This window comes from Garra rufa, chromosome 1 (genome assembly GCF_049309525.1).
Source record: "Garra rufa chromosome 1, GarRuf1.0, whole genome shotgun sequence".
Taxonomy (NCBI): domain Eukaryota; kingdom Metazoa; phylum Chordata; class Actinopteri; order Cypriniformes; family Cyprinidae; genus Garra; species Garra rufa.
The window spans coordinates 14796152-14819015 of NC_133361.1; the positions used below are offsets into that span (position 1 = coordinate 14796152).

The window sequence follows — 22864 nt, forward strand, 5'->3', positions numbered from 1 at the left end:
GTAGGTTTTTTGAGCAGTGGGGTTACCCGGGCCTGCTTAAATGTAGTGGGGAAAGTGCCTGTAAGAAGAGATGTGTTGCTGATGTGTGTGAGTGCTGGTAGGATTGTGGGAGAGATTGCTTGGAGAAGGTGTGAGGGGATAGGATCTAAGGGACATGTCGTCGGATAGCTGGAGAGGAAAAGTTTGGATACTTCTGTCTCAGAGTGGGGACAAAAGGAGAAGAGGGAAGTTTTAGTTGTGGGTGCCGTCAATTTTAGTTCCTGTAAGTGTGGAGCTGAGAACTGATAGATGTAGTTTTGTGTGTAAAGAATGTGGCAAAATCATCAGGTGTTATAGAAGTGATGGTAGGAGGTGGAGGGGGACAGAGCAGTGAGTTAAAAGTTTTGAAAAGGTTCTGTGCGTCCGGAGCATTCTTGATCTTGTTGTGGAAACATGAAGATTTGGAGTATGGACTTGAGTAGAGAAAGATGAAAGGAGAGTCCGATACATACTCAAGTCAGATGGGTCCTTAGATTTGTGCCATTTTCTCTCGGCTGCCCTGAGTTTGGACCGATGCTCACGAAGAACATCGGATAAGCAAGGGTTTGAAGGAGTAGCCCGTGCTGGCCTGGAGGAGAGAGGGCATAGATCATCTAGACAAGTAGTAAGTGTGGAACATAGGGTGTCGGTCGCTGCATTAGTGTCCATGGATGAGAAGTGGGTTGGAGAGAGAAGAGAGGAGGATACAATGGAAGAAAGGTGGGAGGGTGAAAGAGAGCGTAGGTTTCGTCTAAAAGTAACAGGCAGAGGAGTTGTGTGTGTTTTGGTGTGTTCAGGACAAACACTGTCTGCTTCAGCTGGGCCTGAATCATGTGGAGAATCTCCTGAAGCAGAGCATCTATCCTATCATCATTTACATCAAACCCAAAGACAAGAAGGGACGCAAGTTCATGTTTGAATCCGTATCTGTCTGTCTCTCAGCATTGTAGTCACAACATCAGCCCAAAGCTCTTGATATTAAACCCCAGTGAAACCTGTGTGTGTTTCAAGAAGCTGTTATTAGGCCACAGAGAGGAGGACCTGATGGAGGCCTTTCAGATGGAGGAGCTGCAGCTGGAGACTCTTCCTGTGATGTTCAGTACAGTGGAGCCAAACACATGGAGCTGCACAGACGAGCTTCTGGCCGTCATACGCAGCACTATCCTGAGCCAGTAGAACGCCGTGGTGTGGCTGGAGCAGGAGCGACTCTAGTAGACACCCATCCTCATGTTCACACTTACTGTTATTTAGAATTGGTAATTGGGTAGATGGTTATATGGTTACAGCTCAAATACACCATAATGTGAATCCTTTAATATGAATTTGAGCAAACTTTTTACTGACGCTGGGGAATGGGTATTATAATGCTTATATGTTCATGTTTTATATCACCTTTTTACTATGCACTGGAATAGTTCTTAAGGTATAGTAGTGTAACGGAGGCCAGCCAGTAGGTGCTGTGCAGGTAAACCTCACTCCCCTGATCTCAAGAGACGCACTAGCGACTGACGCTAGAGGTTTCTGCCTTTAGCCTCCTTGTTAGTGCGTCCGCCTCCCGTGCCGGAGACCCGGGTTTGAGACCCGCTCGGTGCGGTAGGGCCCGGGTGTGAGGGTATACAGTCGTGGCCAAAAGTTTTGAGAATGACACAAATATTAGTTTTCACAAAGTTTGCTGCTCAACTGCTTTTAGATCTTTGTTTCAGTTGTTTCTGTGATGTACTGAAATATAATTACAAGCACTTCATACGTTTCAAAGGCTTTTATCGACAATTACATGACATTTATGCAAAGAGTAAGTATTTGCAGTGTTGGCCCTTCTTTTTCAGGACCTCTGCAATTCGACTGGGCATGCTCTCAATCAACTTCTGGGCCAAATCCTGACTGATAGCAACCCATTCTTTCATAATCACTTCTTGGAGTTTGTCAGAATTAGTGGGTTTTTGTTTGTCCACCCGCCTCTTGAGGATTGACCACAAGTTTTAAGATCTGGGGAGTTTCCAGGCCATGGACCCAAAATGTCAACGTTTTGGTCCCCGAGCCACTTAGTTATCACTTTTGCCTTATGGCACGGTGCTCCATCGTGCTGGAAAATGCATTGTTCTTCACCAAACTGTTGTTGGATTGTTGGAAGAAGTTGCTGTTGGAGGGTGTTTTGGTACCATACTTTATTCATGGCTGTGTTTTTGGGCAAAATTGTGAGTGAGCCCACTCCCTTGGATGAGAAGCAACCCCACACATGAATGTTCTCAGGATGCTTTACTGTTGGCATGACACAGGACTGATGGTAGCGCTCATCTTTTCTTCTCCGGACAAGCCATTTTCCAGATGCCCCAAACAATCGGAAAGAGACTTTATCTGAGAATATGACTTTGCCCCAGTCCTCAGCAGTCCATTCGCCATACTTTTTGCAGAAGATCAATCTGTCCCTGATGTTTTTTTTTGGAGAGAAGTGGCTTCTTTGCTGCCCTTCTTGACACCAGGCCATCTTCCAAAAGTCTTCACCTCACTGTGCGTGCAGATGCGCTCACACCTGCCTGCTGCCATTACTGAGCAAGCTCTGCACTGGTGGCACTCCGATCCCGCAGCTGAATCGTCTTTACGAGACGATCCTGGCGCTTGCGGGACTTTCTTGGACGCCCTGGAGCCTTCTTAACAATGCAGTGGAAAGCATTTTTTTTCGGGATTAAGTTAACTTTCATGGCAAAGAAGGACTATGCAGTTCATCTGATCACATTCTGGAGTATATGCAAATTGCCATTAAAAAAACTTAAGCAGCAACTTTTCCAATTTCCAATATTTATGTAATTCTCAAAACTTTTGGCCACGACTGTACACTTTAATCTTTTTAAGATATTGAACTAGATATCAATAAACTGTATTGTATGTTCTTTGTTTTTGAGTTATATCTATGGAATGATCTCCAATTTGGACAACTGCATCCATCAGGTGCATCAGGTGTTACAGTAAATAAAAAAAAAAAAAACAGTCTGCTACTGATAAATGTTCTTGACTAGTTTTGATGATTTAAACATATGACTTTCTCACTGCCAGTTTGTGTTGTTCTTAAAGCCACTAATTTGTTTATATCGACTGTAAAAGGCGTTCTTGTTTGGTTTTGCTTGCAGATATAATGCAACGGTGCGAGATCAAATTGCAGATTTTAGATAAATAGGCATGTTCCTTTCATTCAGCTTAGCAATGTTCTTGACATTTAATAGTGACAATAATATCTAATGATACAAATTACAAGTTTTACATTTACTTTGTGATTTCCTTTAAGTAAATATACTTTTAGAAAATGACTCTTGAGACGAAAGTTATCATCCCTTTTAACACAGCAAAACTTGTGGATTTGACTTATTTTACACTCATAGCAAAATGTAAAAATCCCCCTTAGTTTTTACATTCTCTTCTGTATTATGGATCTTTTCCATAAAATTGTATATTCAAGTCAATTCGCCATTATTTTACAGCAGTTTACAGATTGTTTCAAAGCAGTGTTACAGTGACACACACACACACACACACACACACACACATACTGGTTTTTGTGGTTTAGCAGGACTTTGAGTGCCAAACCAGTTGTATGGTGGTTTAAGGGGACACACCTTTCCCAATGCCCTACAGAGATGATAAAACTATCAAAAATTTTGTTTTAGTCTGCAGATGAAGAATCTGGCTTAGACTTCCCTCTACACATAATTAAACAGATAATATGACAACCTGATATTTTGGTGGTACTTGGGGACAGCCACACCCCTCCTGAAATGTTCCCGCCCATTACATAATTGGGATTTGTAGGGTCCTACCGGTTTATAAGGACACTCATTTTACAATACACAAATCATGTCAATTCCCTGCATTACAGAGACCAATGTGTTTTACAGGGACTTGTACATACACAACACACAGACATGACGCTATGCTGCATTACCAAGACCAAGGTGAATAAAGAGTGCCGGATCATAAACAATACACAACTGCACATCTTCCAACATTATAGGGACAGATGTGATTTACTGGCACAGGCCAATACACAGCACACTAACATGACCCTCTGCTGCATTACCAAGACCATGGTGAATAAAGAGTGCCTGATCTTAATACATAACAGAACTAAGACGACAAAAAAGACCAGTGTCAATGTGTTTTAGAAGCAATTTAATTGCACCTTTAAATAACAAAAATGTTTTGTTTTTTTCCCCCCTTTCAGTCTTTAGCATGTTTTATAAGCATGGCATGCCATTTTAGGGAGAAAAGTGGCATTGACAAATTTCAAAACATGCGCACTTGCTGGCACTTAGTCATTGTGGCCAATTCATTGCTTCATTACAGCCGTAATTTCAGCATTTGACCAGCACACTCTTCGTCCTCTCCGTGGGTTTTCCACTTCATCTTCGCTGTCATTGTCTGTATAATAATAATAATAATAAAAAAGCTTTAGTAAATTGTAACTAGCTTGTACTTACAGTGGAGATCAAAATTAGAGAATGAGCTATAGTTTCCTAAATGTCAAGGTCATCGCTTAGTCCTATTTGAAGTTATCCTAACAGGAGTAGAAGGGCAGTGTTTAAGTTTATTTTATTAACTGCATTATATAATATAATAATATTAGTATAACATACATACAGTACATACATACACACATACATATATATATATAAAATGACAAACCCTATTTAACTGGCAGCATTACTCTAATTTTTACTGCAAGAGAAATTATTCATTCCAAATCTGTGATTTCTTGAATACTGCATCTTTACAATGACAGTAATTCATTCAAGTCCCCCCAAAACCTCTCCTCTCACCTTCATGAGCATGTTGGGAGGATAGAGGAGAACTGGTCTAAACTTCACATAGTGATGAGTAAGTTTAGATTGGAAATATTATGTCATGTTCAGTGAAATGGCCAGAGCGGAGTCCTGATCTAAACCCAACTCAAAATCTCTAGAAAACCCTTAGCAAATAAAATATGGCTGAGAAACCCCCTACAGTTAAAAGAAGTGAACCAAGATCACACCAGTCCAATCTGAGAAACCAGTGATGTCCTGCTATGCAGATGTGCTCAAGTCACTCAAAACTCTAATTTTAGCTGTAATATTTCCTGCTACAGTGGTTACTGTTCCCTAATTTTGATCAGTGTTTTCCACAAAATATTTTTTCTATATATTTTTTTTTATATAGCTACAGCTAATGTTCCTTCAAATTGTAAGCAATAAAGATTAACAATATATCTTAGAACAAAAAAAATCAAGTATTTATAGATGGTCTCCAATTTTGATTCCACTGTACATTGATAGTAGTATTGTAATTTTAACCCTGGTACCTTGAGTAACAGAAGTTCTCTCAATGGGCATCTCCTGAACAGCTGCAAGAAATCAGTTAAATAATGATCAGGAAACTCAGAAGTCAAACAGAAAAAACATTACAAATAACACATTCAAAAGGATATTGCCTGCTAAACATTATTTTTTTTAACTTAAATTCAAACAATCATTTATCAGTTTTTGGCTTTAAAGAGAGTTCACCCAAAAATGAAAATTCATTTTCAATTCAAGTCATTAAGTAGTTGTACTTAGGTTGTTTCAAACCTGTAAGACATTTGCTCAACTTCAGAACACAACTGAAGATATTTATAATAAAAGCTGAAGGGTTCATGTCCCTCCATTGACAGCCAACACAACTACCATGTTCAAGGCCCAGAGAGCTAGTTCACGAGAGCTCCACGACACATGAGTGCTGTGTTGACACGAGAGGACACGTTATCACAATAAAAGATGAAATATCTCTTTAACATGAAAATGAATATCAACTTATTGATACAGACTAGAAAGAAAATACTGACACATCCTTAATTTCAGTTATATTCTGATTAAAACGTTGCACTAAAATAGACAGTGGTTGCCATAATTTCACCAGCTAAAAATGCTTTTAAGTCAGTTATTTCTATATTTTGCTGTAGTGTGTCAGTTGGAAATATCAGTTTACATTTCCAAACATTCAATTTGCCATTAACTGTAATAATCCAGTGAGATTTTTGTTTTAACAAGGAGTCTGACAACAGCCAGTGCTCCACACAGAGATCCAGTCTGTCTGCAATGACATGAAGAAATGGAACAAACTGAGATAGGCTAAATCCAGAAGACTTCAAGAAACCTACCTGCAAAACCACAGTACTGTTAAACGTTTTAGGTGTTTAAAATTGTTTAAAAATGCTCTAAAATGAGGACGCTTGTCAAAAACGATGTCATGAATAGATTTTCTTTATCAATTAACTTCTATTAACTAAATTAAATCATCCATGATGACCATTCTTTGCATTTAAAGCAGCTTGTGCCTAGTTTTGCAGGTAAGTTTCTTAAAACCTTCTGGATTTAGCCCATCTCAGTTTGTTCTGTTTCTTCATGTCATTCCAGACAGACTGGATGATGATGATTTGATGAGATCTGTGTGGTGCAATGGTTGTTGTCCAACTGCTTGTGCTAACAAAAATCTCAATGGATTATTTCAATTAATGGTCAAATGAATGTCTGGAAAAGCAAACTGATATTTCCTACTGACACACTACAGCAAAAGACAGAAATAACTAACTTAAAAACATTTTTTTAGCTGGTGAAAATACAAGTGTTCCAATAATTATGGCCACAACTGTATTTTATAAATATATAAAATGTTTATAAATATGTATATATTGATATATAACATATATTGTTGGTGACATACCAGCACTACTAGAAGCACCTGCCGCTCCAGCCACAGAATCATCGGAATCACTTTCATCATGATCATTGTCACCGGAATCAGTCATATTGATCTCATCTTGAAGTAAAAATGAATTTTTAGAACATGAGAAACATGTACACCTGTACTGAGAAATCAAACAACATAACCACACCATTTATGAAACCTGACAAATTACACTACGTCCTACAGTGAACATAGAGTTTCTTTAAATGTCCCTATGAGTGTTAAAAGATCTACACTGTACTGCCTACTCTAGGATGGACATACCTTCAACTTCAATATCATCAAGTGATTTGCCCTGAAGATCAGGGGCCGTATGTATAAAACTTCTAAGAAATGCTCTTAAGAGTAGTCTTAAACTTTGACTTAAGTGTCAAAAAATTCTTAGTAAGAAGTAGGACTTTTTTAAGAGTAGGAGACTTTTATAAAGAATCTAAATCTCTTTCAGTGTATTTAAACAAATGCTTTGCATTGTAGAAAATTATCACAAATTATTATTAATGCTTTGAAATCCATGTCTCCTCATTTACAGTTGGAGCAATGATGTGAACAGCTCCAAGAACTCAAAGAAAGCCCACAAACTTAAAAGTTTCTTGTTTTGCAGCATGGTTTGACGGTCAGTTGGAAAGTCAATAAACTGCCGTTAAGTTGTGGCCAAGAGAGAGAAAAAAGTCTTACTGATTTTGTAAGCATATTGCATATTTGCTTGGAGTCAATTGTTTTACTTTTATTTTTTTGATAATAATGCAGTAAAATGTGTCATATTTTTTTGGCATTGCTGTCCTACAAAGAAATTATGAACACATGCAAAAACAAGAGAGGACCAACACAAAATTAATAACTGATTATGTTGTATTCAATGTCAATGGTGACCGTTTAGTGATTTTGTTGACGTCCTTCCCCCTTTTGAGACTTTGAGACTAAACCTTATCTAGATTACAACACTCTCCCACTGATATATTTATATTATATAGATCAGTGAACTCACCATTATGTCCTCATCGGCTACATTGTGTGACTGTTTTAACTACTTTCAATTGAAAGCAGTTAGCAACATTGATCAGTGTTTTTTCATATTTTGATGGTTTAAGTGAAATGTGAGGTCATTAAAACCCTCCACACATCACTTTTGGTCACTGATGTGTTTGGTGAGGTTAGTGTCACAATATTTAAGACCCTGCTTACTGTGTCATCACCAGTGCTTTGCTGCATTTTTACAATCTTTCAAATTTTCCAGTGAAAATAAATAAACAAACAAACATATTATTGCAGCTAGAGCATTGATTTGTAGAGTGGATTAAGTTATTATGCTTATTACTTGGTCAATTACAAAAATAAATACATTAAAGAATGCTTGATGGTCACGATTGTATCATTTTATCAACTCCATATGACATATTGGAGTTATATGATATGTGTATTGTAAAGTGTGTGTTTCCTCCTTTTTGCTGCCATTGTGTTACTCCTAACTAGGTTAGGAGACCTCTCCAACTCTCTTAAATAATTTAGGAGCTGAGACCTAGTCTTAACACTTAAGAACTTTTATGAATCACTCTTTATCTTAAGTCCAGAAATAAGAATAAAATTACGTCACTCTTAGAATTTTGAAACACTTAAGACTAAAATTTGACTCTGAGAAGCTTTATACTTACGGGCCCAGGCAGACATCCCTTTTCCATGGCTAGGAGTAACTTAGATATTCTAGCAAGCTGAGTAGTGACTTCTGGCAGCCTGTAAAGTCACGGTGGACGCGGATGTTATGCCCTAAGAAATCGGCAACCTGATCTAGTTCATTATTCTTCAAGTTTAGGATTTATGAGAGAGTAGCCATGTGCTTGCGTAAATGCTTGCTATTTTTATTCCTTTGAAACATGCAACCTATGTATTTAATTGAACTGCATTCTTTTTTCCAAAACAATGGGCAAAGACACTATAAGACAATATCAAAGACATTACAATTTTTTTTGCAAAAATGTAAAATATTTTTGGTTCATTATAAAACTATGGCAGATGAATTAGACTGTGGCAGGTTACCAGAATATAGGTAAATAATAGGAAACAGTGTAAATAATTCAACCAAAATATGTGAATACCTCCTCGACTGCTTCAGTGGGGGCACAAAAGCTCTGCTCCTCACTTAAAACATGTTCTTTGGCAGGTGAGATCTGAAAACATAATTAAAGAAGCAAGGGTCATATGGAGATGTTTCTTACTATACCAAACTAACATTTCCTAAAATTATGCAATGCTCTTTATTACCTTCACCATATCCTTCTCAACACAGTCTTTATTCTCTAATTAAAATTGGTCCATCTCAGGAGTCACCTGAAATTAAAAGAAAAACAAACATTTTTTAAAGACAAAGGATTTGGAAATGGTCCATTTCCAGTCCTTCAGTAGCAGCACAAATACTGGACTCCATTAACACTGAACACTTACAGTTTTTTACAGACGCTAGGACACATTTCTCAATACTTAGGTCACTTTTTCAAAACTCTTCACACAATTCTCCAAACCGACTTTCAGCTTGGCAAAGCAGTTCATTTCACATTCAAAATGCACTACATCTACCAAAATACTTTATTCAGGTCTCAAATAAACTCATTCTTCCAGAACACTAGAAAAGCTTGACAGCCAACAAACACACTTTGTCACCCACAAAACACTGAGCTAAAAAACACTAACAACACGTAGCATTACACAGTGTTTTCTTGTGTAAAACAAGGACACATCTGTTTATAATTGCAATATATATTGTTTATAACTGCAATATATGTTACTGGAATGAATCTATTTCAATTTCTGGCTGGGTCCACGTTTACATCACAATACAAACCTATTCAGCAGTTGTCTCCTTTTGTAACGAAATTGAAAGAGTAACACCTGTGTAGATGTTCATCTACAATGAGAAACAGCTGTGGCTGGTTAAACTGCATTTTTAGATTTGAAACATGTTTAAAATATTGCTGTTGAATTTTGCCGTCTTATTCAGTTTTGCATTGTGTTATTGTTTGAACATAAGTTTAACAGTTTTGAAAACAGTATGTAAGCACGTGCAAAATGTCCTGTACGTACAAAGATTTTTGGCAGTTGTTGTGTCTGAGTGAGAAAAGAATTCATGAAATTTGAGAGATGTACTTATTAAATGCATTTTGTGCCAAAACAATGATAATTGATCCTCAGTTTAGCCACATAGACTTCTGTTGTGCTCACTGTGTGAAGAGTTTTGCAAAAGTGACCTAAGTACTGAGAAATGTGCCCTCGCGTCTGTAAAAAACTGTAAATTGAAAGAAAAAAAAGAAAAACATTACCTTCTCTACATCTCGCACTTCAGACTGGGATAGATTGTTCAGTTCAAGAGTGGGTGGTTCAACCTCTTTAAGAGTCTATGAAACAAAATTGGACATTTGTATCATTGATTTAACAGCGTAGATCTCACAAACATGTCTTTGCTTCATATGATCATTCTCTTGCAGCACAACTACATTTACCTCATCTAGTCCCACAGCAACCGCACCACAATCATTGGTGTCTGATGACAGCTGGGTCTTAGGAGTTATCTGAAATTTAGAAAAACACTTTACATACAGAAACACTTTCTCTATGAGATACAGAACAATATCAATCCAACAGAATGTGAGAAATATATCCAAGGAATAAATGCATAGACAATTGGTAATGTAATGAAATAATGATTTAAAATGACTTTAAAACCTTGCTTTTATTTTAACATGATAATGCACAAATAAAAGCACAATATTTATTTTTCAAATCAATATTTAAATATTACTCAGTGTAATGATGTCTTTTTCTGCACTACATGTGTGTTCATTACAGTACGTCAGTTTATGTGAAGCTTTACACCTGTGTTATGAGGACACCTGTTTTATGAGGACCATCAGGACATATTCTTGATATCTGACTGAAGAATCTCAGTGTGTTGTGTTAGTTTGACAAAAGCCTGGTTTATGAGGACACTAGTTATTACCGGGACATAGGTAACTCAGTATCTCAGTAACAACTAGTTCAAGCATTTCTGTGCATAAGAGAGACTATGGTGCCATAGTGCTTGTGTTAGCTGTCCTGTAGGTGATTATGACTCACTCATCTGTGCACTTAAACAGAATTCAGTCTCAAATAACTGTGGCAATATATGTTTACATTTGTTTCTAAGCAATTCTGAAATCTGTTCATTAAAGGAATAGTTCACCCAAAAATTAAAATCCTGTTATGATTTACTCCCCATCAAATGCTGGTCCCCACTGACATCCACAGCATGGAAATAAAATACCATGGAAGTCAGTAGAAAATAGGAATCTGTCTTGGTGAATTGCATTTTGTGTAGTGGTCATATTATTGGAGGACACCCATTTTTAAGTGAACTAACCCTATAACTATAATCAATCAGAACATTTAACTCACCTTTAAACTCACTGATGAATCTGCCCTCAAGCCCATGTTTGTCCTTCTTCACAATTGCAAACTGTATGGCCTCCTCGACTGGTTTGAGTTTTCTTCTTCGTCTTTTCACCTCGGTCATTATTTGATGTGTCTGCTCATATAGAAAAATACCCTCAATAATACTGACCACTGCATTTCATTTGAGATAATTCAGTAATTTTGTTTTCACATTAAGACAGACAGTTCTACAGGGATGAAATATACACTACCAGTCAAAAGTTTTTGAACCAAAAGATTTATTTATTTTTAAGACTAAGACCAAACCTGCATTTATTTGAACCAAAGCAAAATCTGTACAATTTTGAAATGTGTTTACTCTTTAAAATAACCATTTTCTGTTTGAATACATTTTAAATGGATTGAATTGATTGTGTTGCTGTGATTCAAGATGAATTTTCAGCATAATCACACCAGTCTTCAGTGTCACGTGATCCTTCAGAAATCATTCCAATATGCTGATTTGCTGCTCACGAAACATTTCTGATGATTACTATTATCAATATTTAAAACAGTAGGGTAATTTGTTTCCAGGACTCTTTGCTAAATATAAAGATCCAAAGATCAGAATTTAATTTCATCAGCATTTCAGGGAGACATAAATACATTATTATTAATACATACATAAATTAATACTTTTATTTAACAAGGACACTTTAAATTTATGAAAGGTGATGATAAAGACATTCATAAAGTTTTATATATAAAAAATGTACAGAGAGGAAGAGATCTTTTGAGCACCAAATCAGCATATTATAATGATTTCTGAAGGATCATGAGACTCTAAAGATTGGAGTAATTATGCTGAAAATTCAGCTTTGAATAATACAAAAAAATTACGATATTACTGCTATTCTGGCTGTATTTTGGATCAAATAAATGCAGGCTTGGTGAGCAGAAGAGACTTTAAAAAATCGTTTTGACTGATAGTGCAAGTTACTATTCAGGAGTAAAACATGCACATCTCTTTGTTTATTAATCTCTTATACCCCAGCAGATTATTATTACAGATATGCTATTTTACAAAACAGTTAAAACTATATTGCAAATGAAAGCAATCAGTAGAAATTCGCTAGCACCGTTAGCATCACGCGCTAGCTGCTTTAAAATTGTAAAACGAGCTCTGATGCGCTTACAAAACATGCACAAACAAGCCAACGTGAGCCATAAACTTTTTAAAGATTCGATTAAACAAAATATAACTTACCTTTTACATTACAGTCGCTTCAAACTTACAGGTCCACAGCACAGATGTCTTCACTTAAACAGCGTCCGGTCCAAACAGGAAATTGACCTCTGATTTGACCACGGCGATTATAATATAAACGAATTGTAAAATACTAATATAAAATTAAATACTAATACTAATATGTATTTAATATATAATTGTGATGAAGCCTAGTAATTAAATGTGTGGTTCGGTTTATAATCTAAATTGCATTAACTTACATGTTATAAGATACTGTGCACTGAAGCGGGCTGAAGCCACGCCCACCGACGCCATCTTGTTTTCGCGATTTCCCGCCCACGTTACCGATCTAGCCAATCAGCGGCCTCAAAACTTACACTTGCGTGTAATATGCAAATTTTTGATGACGCAGATGTTGTACCGGGTCCCGGCTCCAGGGGCGCACTTTCGAGTTCAGAGATACACAGTGTATAGTAAGATTTCAGGGTTTTGTGGTATATTAGGACATGGCGCCAAAATTTGAGAGGGAGTTCCTGGGACTTAGAAAATGGCTTCTACATTGCCGGAATTATAAGGACATGGTCCCTGTCCTCATAAACCCAAATGTCCCTGTAATGCTGGTGTGTATTCAGGTCAAAAGTCCTTGTAAACCACAAAAACCAACACACACACACACACACACACACACACACACACACACACACACACACACAGGAAAATGATTTGGCAATGCAAACAATTCAATTCTGCTGTAAAGCAGCTCTAAACTAGAAAAGAATTCCATTGCAATCAATGTAAGCTTTAATAGACTGTATGTGTATATATTAGAGCATACAAACCATGACAAGAATTCTAATGGTTTAACTACCAATATACAATACACACCATCAAATGTTAACTTTTAAAAACTTCTTTAAAATGGTTCCCTGTAGTGTTTTGGGACATATTTCATTGGGATTTAGTGGTTTTAACAAGCCATCGATAGATGGCGATAAGTTACCATTATATTATATTACTATTATAACCAGTGAAACCATTGTGAGAACAGCACTGATGGCAATGGTTGTCCCAGCCACCATGTTTAAATCACCAGCCTAACTTGGAAACTCTGGAATCAAAATTATTTCCAAATTTTCCAGTAATATGACTTGAGTTTAAAAAGAGTTACCTCCCCAGATTTACAGAAAACTCAAGTCTTAGCTCAAGCAAAAACGAATCAAGCTTCATTTGAAGTTGCTGAATGAGGAGAGGGAGCTAGTAAAATCTTTGCATGGCAGAGGGAACCAATTCAGGTGCTGTGTCTCCACTAATGAGCTGATTGAGTTGAATCAGGTGTGTTAGATGAAGGAGACAGAAAACTGTGCAGTGCTGAGAGTGTCCTGAGACAGGTTTAAAAACTCATGAAGTAGTAGCTGGTTGAAATAAGCTGAAGAGCAGTAAATACTTGTAGGGTTTCTGAAAGGGATATATAATTTTCTTCTTGGATGATTGTTCTTCATGGTTGTGATGGAGATTTGGCTTTGGAAAAGATTTATTTTCGCCCTTTTCTTCTTCGCTGTGGATGGACAGAGACCAGGGCCTTCTGCGGTTAATAGGCAGGAATCAGGGCCGTGAGTATTACCATTGACTGTGTCTCTCTGTGACCGCACACCTACACAAGTATGTGTTTGGAGCAGATTCCTTGTAGTTAAACTTCAATATGTTTCCACAGGTTCTTCATGGTGACATTTCCTGCAGTGATTGAGTCTGGCTCTGGTGCCAAATTGTGTGCGAGTCTTCTGAAACCCAATGAGAGTCTCACAATGACCATTTCTCTGCTTGATGACAAAAATATGGCAACTCAACTTGTGCAGCAGATATCTCAGATGGAGTTTCACCGGTGTTTTAGTTTCCAGGTCTGTTATCATACTGCAAATGGGATGCTTGTCTGGTCTTATGCCCATTAAAAACCCATTCCTCTACAGTCTCCTCAAGCAGATGCAGAGTCAGTGCAGAAACTGCAGGTGGTGGTTAAAGGGAGGTCCTTCAAAATGATTGAAGAGAGGAAAGTGATGTTCAGACCTTACCTGCCTTTGACATTCATCCAAACAGACAAACCCATCTACAATCCAGGACAAACAGGTGAGCTGTGAATGACTTGTTCAGAACTTGATGCACTTGAGCATGTGGAAAGTCCATTATGTAAATCAATTCTCATTTTGCAGTGAATTTCAGAGTTGTGACCATGGATGCCAAATTTGTTCCTCTTGATCAAATGGTAAGACCTGATTTGTCTTTCATCTTTGTGATTTTCATGACTCTTTATGTGCTTAATTCCTCTGTTTATGTCCTTACAGTACAGTCTGGTGGTGGTGGAGGTGAGTTTGCTCCAGTGCAAGTCTTTGGAGATGTGTTTTCTGCAAGTTATTTGTGTGCTTACGTTCACTTTACCCCCATAATAGGACAATCATGGAAACCGCATTGGTCAGTGGACAAATGTTTCGTCAACGAGGTGGATATTGGAGCTTTCTCATCAGTTAAATCCAGAAGCTCAGGTTGGGATGTACACACTGAGAGCTTTTATTGGTGACCGAATTATCTCGCAGGTTTTTGAGGTGAAAAAATATGGTGAGTCACCACATGCGATGTGTCTGGTAGCAATGATCGCAGATCTGAGGTCCTAATTTAAATAACTTGTTTAGTTTTACCCAAGTTTGATGTCACTGTCGCTGCGCCACAGATGCATAGTGTTGGAGATGTAGGACTGAAGGTGGAGGCTTGTGCCAAGTAAGCAACTCTTCTTGATTTTGTCTTTTGGATGGTAAATTATTGATCTTAATCTAGTGTTTTCCTAGGTACACATATGGGCAACCTGTACCTGGTCAAACGTTGGTGGAAGTGTGCCGTGAGCCGTTTCCATACGCTGTGGTTCCGGGCTTGACTCGTGTCTGCCTTAATAAAACTGCCAAGGTTTGTGACTGCTGCTGTTGTACAGGAAAGGATTAGTCTTGTCTGATATGCTGACTTTGTAATCTGAAAATCTTTTTTTGTTACCAGATGAACAACACCGGCTGTGCCTCCCTTATATTCAGTATATCAACGTTTTTCAACACCAGATTTGAGAATAATCTGCAAGATGCGTTCCTTGTTAATATAAATGTCACTGAGGAGGGAACAGGTGAGCTATTGGCTAATTTGAAACTACTTTACTTTATTTGGGGTCTTGATGTCTGTGGCTTTTCTTTTCCTTTTCAGATGTGGTCATGTTTAAATCCACAACCGTGTCCATTACGTTTGAAGTTGGCAAGGTCACGTTTGTGGACCTCCCAGAGTTTTTTGACCATGGGTCAACGATTAAAGCAAAGGCATGTAAAGGTTCATATTTTCTTGCGGAATCTTTCGCCTTGTTCATTTCCTAACTTTTATCTTTCTCAACAGATCTTGGCAACTTATTTCAATGGGACGCCAATCGCAAGCAAGGAGGTTTATCTCCTGGATGGTAGCCAATGGCCAAACAAACTGCTGTTGAATCTGACTACAGACCAGAATGGACTGGCTGTGTTCTCCCTCAACACTGCTAATTTTCCTGAAGTTGATCTGAATCTGGTGGTATGATTTGTCTATCCTTCTATTTTGAGTAAAGCCTTTATCTTGCAAGAAGCCAATTTCCTTCATTTGTTTCACAGGCAAGTGCAACTTCACAGGTTGTTTATGGTTATAAATCACCATACTTCAGTACAGATATGAGGGTAATTCCACTTCTTCAAGCTGCTACTCCCGTCACCCCAACGTTTAGTGAACTGACTATAGAGAAGCTTGAGCAGCCACTGAAATGTGGCACTGCATATCCAGTGACCGTCAAGTATTCCTTTGTTGGAGAGACTGGTGACTACAGTGTTGACATCATCTATATGGTACAGTGTGTTGTGGTTGTGATGGTTTGTTTGCCTGGCAACTTTTGTGCATCAGTCTGGTTTTCTGTCTTCTGCTAGGTCTTGTCCAGAGGAGTGATCGTTCTGCATGGATTTCAAAAGATTCAAGCAAGGGATTTTGATACCGTCACAAGTGGCACAGTGTCATTTCAGCTGTCTGTTGGTGTCAATATGGCTCCAGTAGTGCAGATTCTGGCTTTCTGTGTTCTTCCCAGTCAAAATGTAGCGGCTGTTAGTGCGGCTTTTGACACGAAAATGTGTTTCAATAACCAGGTATGGTGTGCATATGCGTCTTCCTTCATGTGGGTAGCTGTAATGTTTCCTTCACCTTGTGAGCTGGTTCTTGTTCCAGGTGTCTCTGCAGTTCTCCCCGGCCACGGCCGTTCCTGGTGAGGGAAATGTTTTGACTGTCTCTGCTCAAGCAGTATCCCTGTGTGGCCTCAGTGCTGTTGATCAGAGTGTCCTGATCATGGAGCCTGGAAGACGTCTGAGTGCTGAAGCGGTAGCCATGTGCAATTAATCCATTCTTGTTTGAAACTATCTGGATGAGAGTATGTTGTTGATCTTTTAAAATCTGTTTTATATCTGACTAGAATGCTATCAACATGCTATGATTTGATTCCTACACTTTGCTTTTTACAGTTGTTTATGTGAGCTTTTAAGTTTAGTCCTCTTAGTTTAACTAGATAAACACTCATGGTGATTAGACCACCCAAAGTGTCTCTTTTAAACTACTTTGCAAGACTCAGTTTTTTCCCCTTATGTTTATAGGTGTTCAACCTTCTCCCAGTGCAATCACTATCAGATTATCCTTTCGGTGTTGAAGATGAACAGGAATGCCTAAATGTTCGGCCCCGTCGAGCTGTGCCTACAGACCAAGCTTATGAAGCCTTCAAGGTAGAACCTGGTTTATAATCGTAGTCACTGAATGCTCCCTGAATTCAAATTTCTTATGACCTGTTGTTCTGACAGAGCATGGGGATGAAGATTGCAACCAATTTGCCCATCCGAGAACCACAATGCCTGATGTACAGAGGCTTGAAATACTATCGCAACTTCCATGATGGTGTGTCTCTTAGGTTTTTAACCTTCAATTTGCTGTGTGTGCACATGACTTGACATTTAATGGCTTCTCCTTTTGGTTTCAGTCATGTTTTTCCGTCAACCTGTTGCCTTTGAGATGGCTCCTGCTGCAGTTGCAGAAAGTGCTGGAGGCGAGAGCAGTTCTTCTGTTGATGTGACCGTCAGGACTTACTTTCCAGAAACGTGGCTCTGGCAACTCGCTCAAGTCGGGTAAATGAGGCTGTTCTGCCCTTTACATCACTTGCCACCATCTGAAGCCTTCTAACAAATTGTACCCCTTCTACTTCTGGTGTCCTTTCTTCAGAGAGTCTGGATCCACACAAGTTCCTCTCAAGGTTCCTGACACAATCACAACGTGGGAGACGGAGGCCTTCTGTCTGTCCTCCAAAGGTCTCGGTCTGGCTCCTCCTGCTCTGCTGACCGTCTTCCAGCCCTTCTTTCTGGAGCTTTCCCTGCCATACTCCATTGTCCGTGGGGAGAGTTTTGAGCTGAGGGCCACAGTCTTTAACTATCTGTCCGAATGCATCATGGTCTGGGTTCACTTTTATTGAGAGAATGGATCCATAGAGAAAAGAGATCCAGTTCTTTGCTCAGTGTGCATTATTCATTGGCAGGTTAAAGTGACTCCAACACCATCCTCAAGCTTCACTCTTCGATCACTAACTGACCCGTATTCATCCTGTCTCTGTGCCAATGCGAGGAAGACCTTTAAATGGGTTTTAATGGCTTCTGTTCTCGGTCTGTTTTGGACTGTATTTCAAAGTTGAGGTGTATGTGAAGTGTTGCTGACCTTCTGTCTGTACTTTAGGAACTGTGAATGTGACGGTCAGCGCTCAGGCTGAACAATCCCAGTCTTTGTGCGGTAATGAGGTTGTGACCGTGCCGACGAGAGGACGTGTTGACGTAGTCACTCGAAGTCTACTTGTTCTGGTAAGTGTTGAGCAGCCTTCTGGGGTTTGACAGTGGAGCTCATTGTGTTTTAATTGCTGTGGTGTTTGTTGCTTCTGTAGGCTGAAGGAGTTGAAAGGACAATCACTGAGAGTTGGTTACTGTGTCCAAAAGGTTTGTTTGCACTCGGTGTCTCAAATGTCTTCTCCCTATACCACCAAAAGGAAGCCTAGTTCTCCATGATCTATTTTTAAATTTAATCCACAGGAAGCATCCTGTCAGAAGATGTGACGCTTATCTTTCCAAAAAACATGATTCAGGGATCAGCCAAATGCTCAGTTTCAGTCATTGGTAAAGCAATTAATGGAGAGAAATTGTCACAGTAGGGCTGTGACAAGTACATTTCCTTGATTAAGCATAATCATCTGCAACTGGTTTTATCGTAAGAATGTGTGGGGGTGTTTTTAATTTTATTTTCTCGGCCTTTGGTTTCTCTTCTCTCATAGGGGACATTATGGGGCGTGCGCTAAAGAATCTTGATAGCTTATTGCGGGTGCCTTCTGGCTGCGGCGAACAGAATATGATAGTTCTTGCTCCCAATATTTACATCCTGATGTATCTGGAAGTCACAACACAGCTCACCGCAACCATCCGAGCAACTGCCATTGGTTACCTTCAGAGCGGTACAGACAACCAAATCCATTTAGTATTTAGACTAAATCTCAAGTCCTGTTCATTGGGGCGCTTCAGACTGTCTAATCCTTCCTGATCAAATTCCCATGTGGCTTTTGACCTGAACAGGATACCAAGGACAGCTGAACTACAGGCACAGTGATGGTTCATACAGCACATTTGGTTACGATGCATCCAATACATGGTGAGTTTCATGCAGTGCTTGTAGTTTTGGATACCATTGAGGCAGTTTGACTTAAATTCCTCAACGATCAGGTTGACCGCCTTCGTCCTGAGGTCTTTTGGCCTTGCGAGGAAATTCATTTACATCGATCCGAATGTCCTTCAGAGCTCAAGGGACTGGTTGATAAGCACGCAGGGTTCAGATGGCTGTTTTATTCAGCAGGGAACTCTGTACCACAATGACATGAAGGTACGTGTGTGTGTGTGTGTGTGTGTGTGTGTGTGTGTGTGTTTTTTTTTTTTCTTCTCTTCTCTCCCCGAATGCACCGTAACCAATCTGAGGATGATTTTCCTGGCTATGCTGCTGCGTTTTAGGGTGGAGTGGGGGATAGTGTCACCATGACCGGCTACATCGTTGCATCACTGCTTGAACTAGGTGTCCCTGTCACGGTAAGAGCATGACATATCTGTACTTTCAAGTTTGTAGTCTTAATTTGATTGCTTTTAAATTTGACATTTCTGTGGTCAAAGCTAGGACATGAGTAATACTGGTAAAACTAAGTAATCTTTAAAACAAATGTCTATATTACAACAGTTCAGCCTTATAGAAAGCAGTGTGTATCTCTTGGTTGTTTGTAGAAGATACAGTGTGTGTGATTTTTATTTGCAACTTGCTGTCTTTGCTAGTTTTAAAGGCGCTGCATAAAGTTACAACGGTTTGCTCTGCTTTCAGGATACTGCCATTACTAAAGCTCTGTCATGTTTGAGATCTTCTGTTGGGAACCTGGGAAACACCTACGCCACTGCTCTGCTCGCCTACACCTTTAGTCTGGCTGGAGAAACCAGTACTCGATCGCAGCTTTTAACTGCCTTGGACGACACTGCCATTTCTGAAGGTGAGATTTAATATCGGGTTTATTGACTTGTTTTACTTTTTATGGTGCTTTTAAGAAAAATGGCTTCACGAATGTCTGTTCTCCCCTCCGTCATGTCTTTTAGGTCCTAAACTCCATTGGTCTCAGACTTCATCTGGTGATACTCTGGCAGTGGAAATCAGCTCGTACGTACTGCTAGCCATTCTCACTGTGCAGCCTGTAACTACAGCCAATCTGGGCTATGCTAACCGCATTGTCAACTGGCTCGTGGCCCAGCAGAATCCCTATGGAGGCTTTTTCTCCACCCAGGTGACTAACTATTAAACATGCATGATTCATGCGCACTTTGTTGCATTTTAGCAGATGCTTTTATACAAAATTACTAGAGGAAATGGCTATAGCTCAAATTGCAGAGCATGGTGTTAGCAACACCAGGGTAATGGTATGGTTCAATTCCTGTCTGATATAAACTATAACTTGAATTGCTTCAGATAAAAGTCTCTTGCAAATGTATGAAGGGATTTAAATGGTGTGGATGTGCTGGTAAAATGCAAATGCTGTCTTTTCTTGGGTAAAGTTGCTCATGTTACAAGAATGGCAAAATACAGTGATTAACAAATCATTGCTTGTGCAAATATATAACAGCACTTCAGAAATGCATTGAGGACTTCAATGTTGCTGATTTAACACCTTTTGGCATTTGATAACCATTTCACCTATAGAAATGAGTGGCATGAACAACAGTAGTCCGCATTTGAAGTGCATCAACCTTTTTGTCGAAGTTGTCCTAAATCCAAAATGATACCCCTTGTCTTAGGACAACTTTGAGCTCTTTTGATCCACTTCAAATGTTGACTACTGTACATGACTTGTCTTAAGAGATTCCCGTAACTAGATTTGACACTGAGTGAAATATCATTTCTGGCACTTTATCTTTTTTCCAAACTTGTGAGACTTCCACCTCTTTTGTGTTCAGCAGAAGATTGGTCAATTGACTGTAGTCATTGACTGCCATAGTACAGGTAAAAAAAAAAATCAATGGCTACCAGCAACTGTTTGGTTTCCAGCGTTCTTTGAAATGTTTTTGGGACACGTGTAATGTTGGATGAGGTGAATATACCTTAATAGCTGTTTGTTTTAGGACACAGTGGTGGCTCTTCATGCTCTGTCGGTGTATGCTGCTCAAGTGTTCAGCTTGGAGGGATCCAGCACAGTTACCGTTCAGTCGTCAGTGGCAGGAGGAGACGTTTATACCTTCGAAGTGAATCGGGACAACCGGCTGCTTTATCAGGAGAAGCCGCTGAAGAGCTTTCCAGGCAAATATAGCGTTAAAGCGAAGGGCTCCTCCTGTGTGTCTGTGCAGGTTTGTAAATTCACCTCCTTTATTTGTTTCTGTTGTGCTCCTGCTAATTCTCCTTGATTTTCTTTGCAATCATAGATTGCATGTTTCTACAACATCCCAACACCCATTAAAGCTGCCACAACGCTGAGCGTTGAAGCGAAGGTGACTGGAGATTGCCGGCCGCCTGGAGCCAGTCTCATGCTGAATTTCACAGTGAAGTAAGAACCGCTTTGTCTTCTGTGTCCCTTTGCATCTGTGTAAAGACTCAAAAGCAAAACTAACTTTGCTTTCACACCAAGGGTAACTATAAATTCATGTTTTAAATATAAATTAAATATTTGTTCAGTGTTGTCTTATGCCACCTTTGAGCTACAAAGCCTTTACGAAGTTTAATGTCAAGTCAGAAGCACTTCAATGTCCCCTTTTGCAATGCAAGTTTGGCTTAATGCTCTTAAAAGCAACTGGAACAGAAAAGCAGCTGCTCTTATCTATATTTCCTTTAATTCAGATACAACGGTGCAAAACCAACTACTAACATGGTTCTGGTGGATATCAAGCTCTTGTCGGGATTCACTGCAGACACATCACTGGTTCGTATGCATTAAGGTGACTTTGGGATCCTTGAAGCAGCTCAAATGTAAATGATGGGGTTTCTTTCAGCTTGGATCTTCACCGGAGTCCTTCGCTCCGTTAGTGCAGCGGGTTGACGCTGAAGATGATCACGTGCTTGTTTATCTGAAAGAGGTGAGATGCACTGGGTTCACTACCAATGACATGTCTTTTTGTCATGGATTTGTCCAATATTTAAAGACATTGGCATTTGTTATTTTCCTTTAAAACTGTCTGTATTGGTTGCGCAGGTTCCCAAAGGTGTCCCGATGAGCTATAGGCTGCAGCTGAAACAGGTTCTTGCAGTGCAGAATCTCAAGCCGGCGGTCATCAATGTCTATGACTACTATCAGACAAGTACTCTTCCATCTTTGACTTGTACCTTGGAATGAATTTCATGTAGAAGTCCAAGCTCATTTCCTCTTTTCCCTTTCAGGTGACTCATTCGAGACTACATACACATCTCCTTGTAAATGATTGTGCTCCAGTACTGGCTACAAGATGCATTAATCAAATAAAACTCCTTTTAAGACAAATTGGTGGTCTCGTTGCTTGTTTTCTGAAATATGAGTGTTGCAAGTTTGTTAATGTTTTACTTTAAAAAAAATTAAAATAAACATGTATAGATTCCCTAAAAATTGTTCAATACTGAAGACACATTTTTCAAAACAGTTCAGTTGGCTTGGCTTTACAGAAGCCTATGTGGACCAAATTGGGAGTGATTGCTTTCAGACAAAATGCATGCAATTTTGTCATCCATACTCCACAATTGGATAAACACTATACATTTTCAGCACTTACATGCATGTCTTTTGATTGTGGGAGAACCGCAGAGGAAAGCAACATCCACACTGAGAGAACATACACACCCCACATAGCAGCAGCTGGGACT

At 39.2% G+C, this 22864-nt stretch overlaps 1 protein-coding gene across 1 annotated transcript; it reads left to right on the plus strand.

Moving 5' to 3' along the window:
* The first annotated feature begins 14127 nt into the window (after window positions 1-14127).
* On the plus strand, window positions 14128-22449 carry LOC141287588 (alpha-2-macroglobulin-like). Its single transcript, XM_073819781.1, has 33 exons — window positions 14128-14304; window positions 14374-14530; window positions 14614-14666; window positions 14746-14766; window positions 14851-15016; window positions 15091-15175; window positions 15244-15358; window positions 15446-15566; window positions 15644-15753; window positions 15827-15997; window positions 16075-16302; window positions 16381-16593; window positions 16673-16822; window positions 17092-17217; window positions 17293-17386; window positions 17469-17613; window positions 17708-17933; window positions 18018-18141; window positions 18212-18333; window positions 18414-18465; window positions 18559-18642; window positions 18798-18974; window positions 19093-19168; window positions 19240-19396; window positions 19522-19596; window positions 19880-20042; window positions 20146-20330; window positions 21163-21384; window positions 21460-21581; window positions 21872-21953; window positions 22024-22107; window positions 22224-22329; window positions 22409-22449. Exons 1-33 carry the CDS (start codon window positions 14128-14130, stop codon window positions 22447-22449), a joined length of 4230 nt encoding a protein of 1409 aa, XP_073675882.1.
* Window positions 22450-22864: the final 415 nt, after the last annotated feature.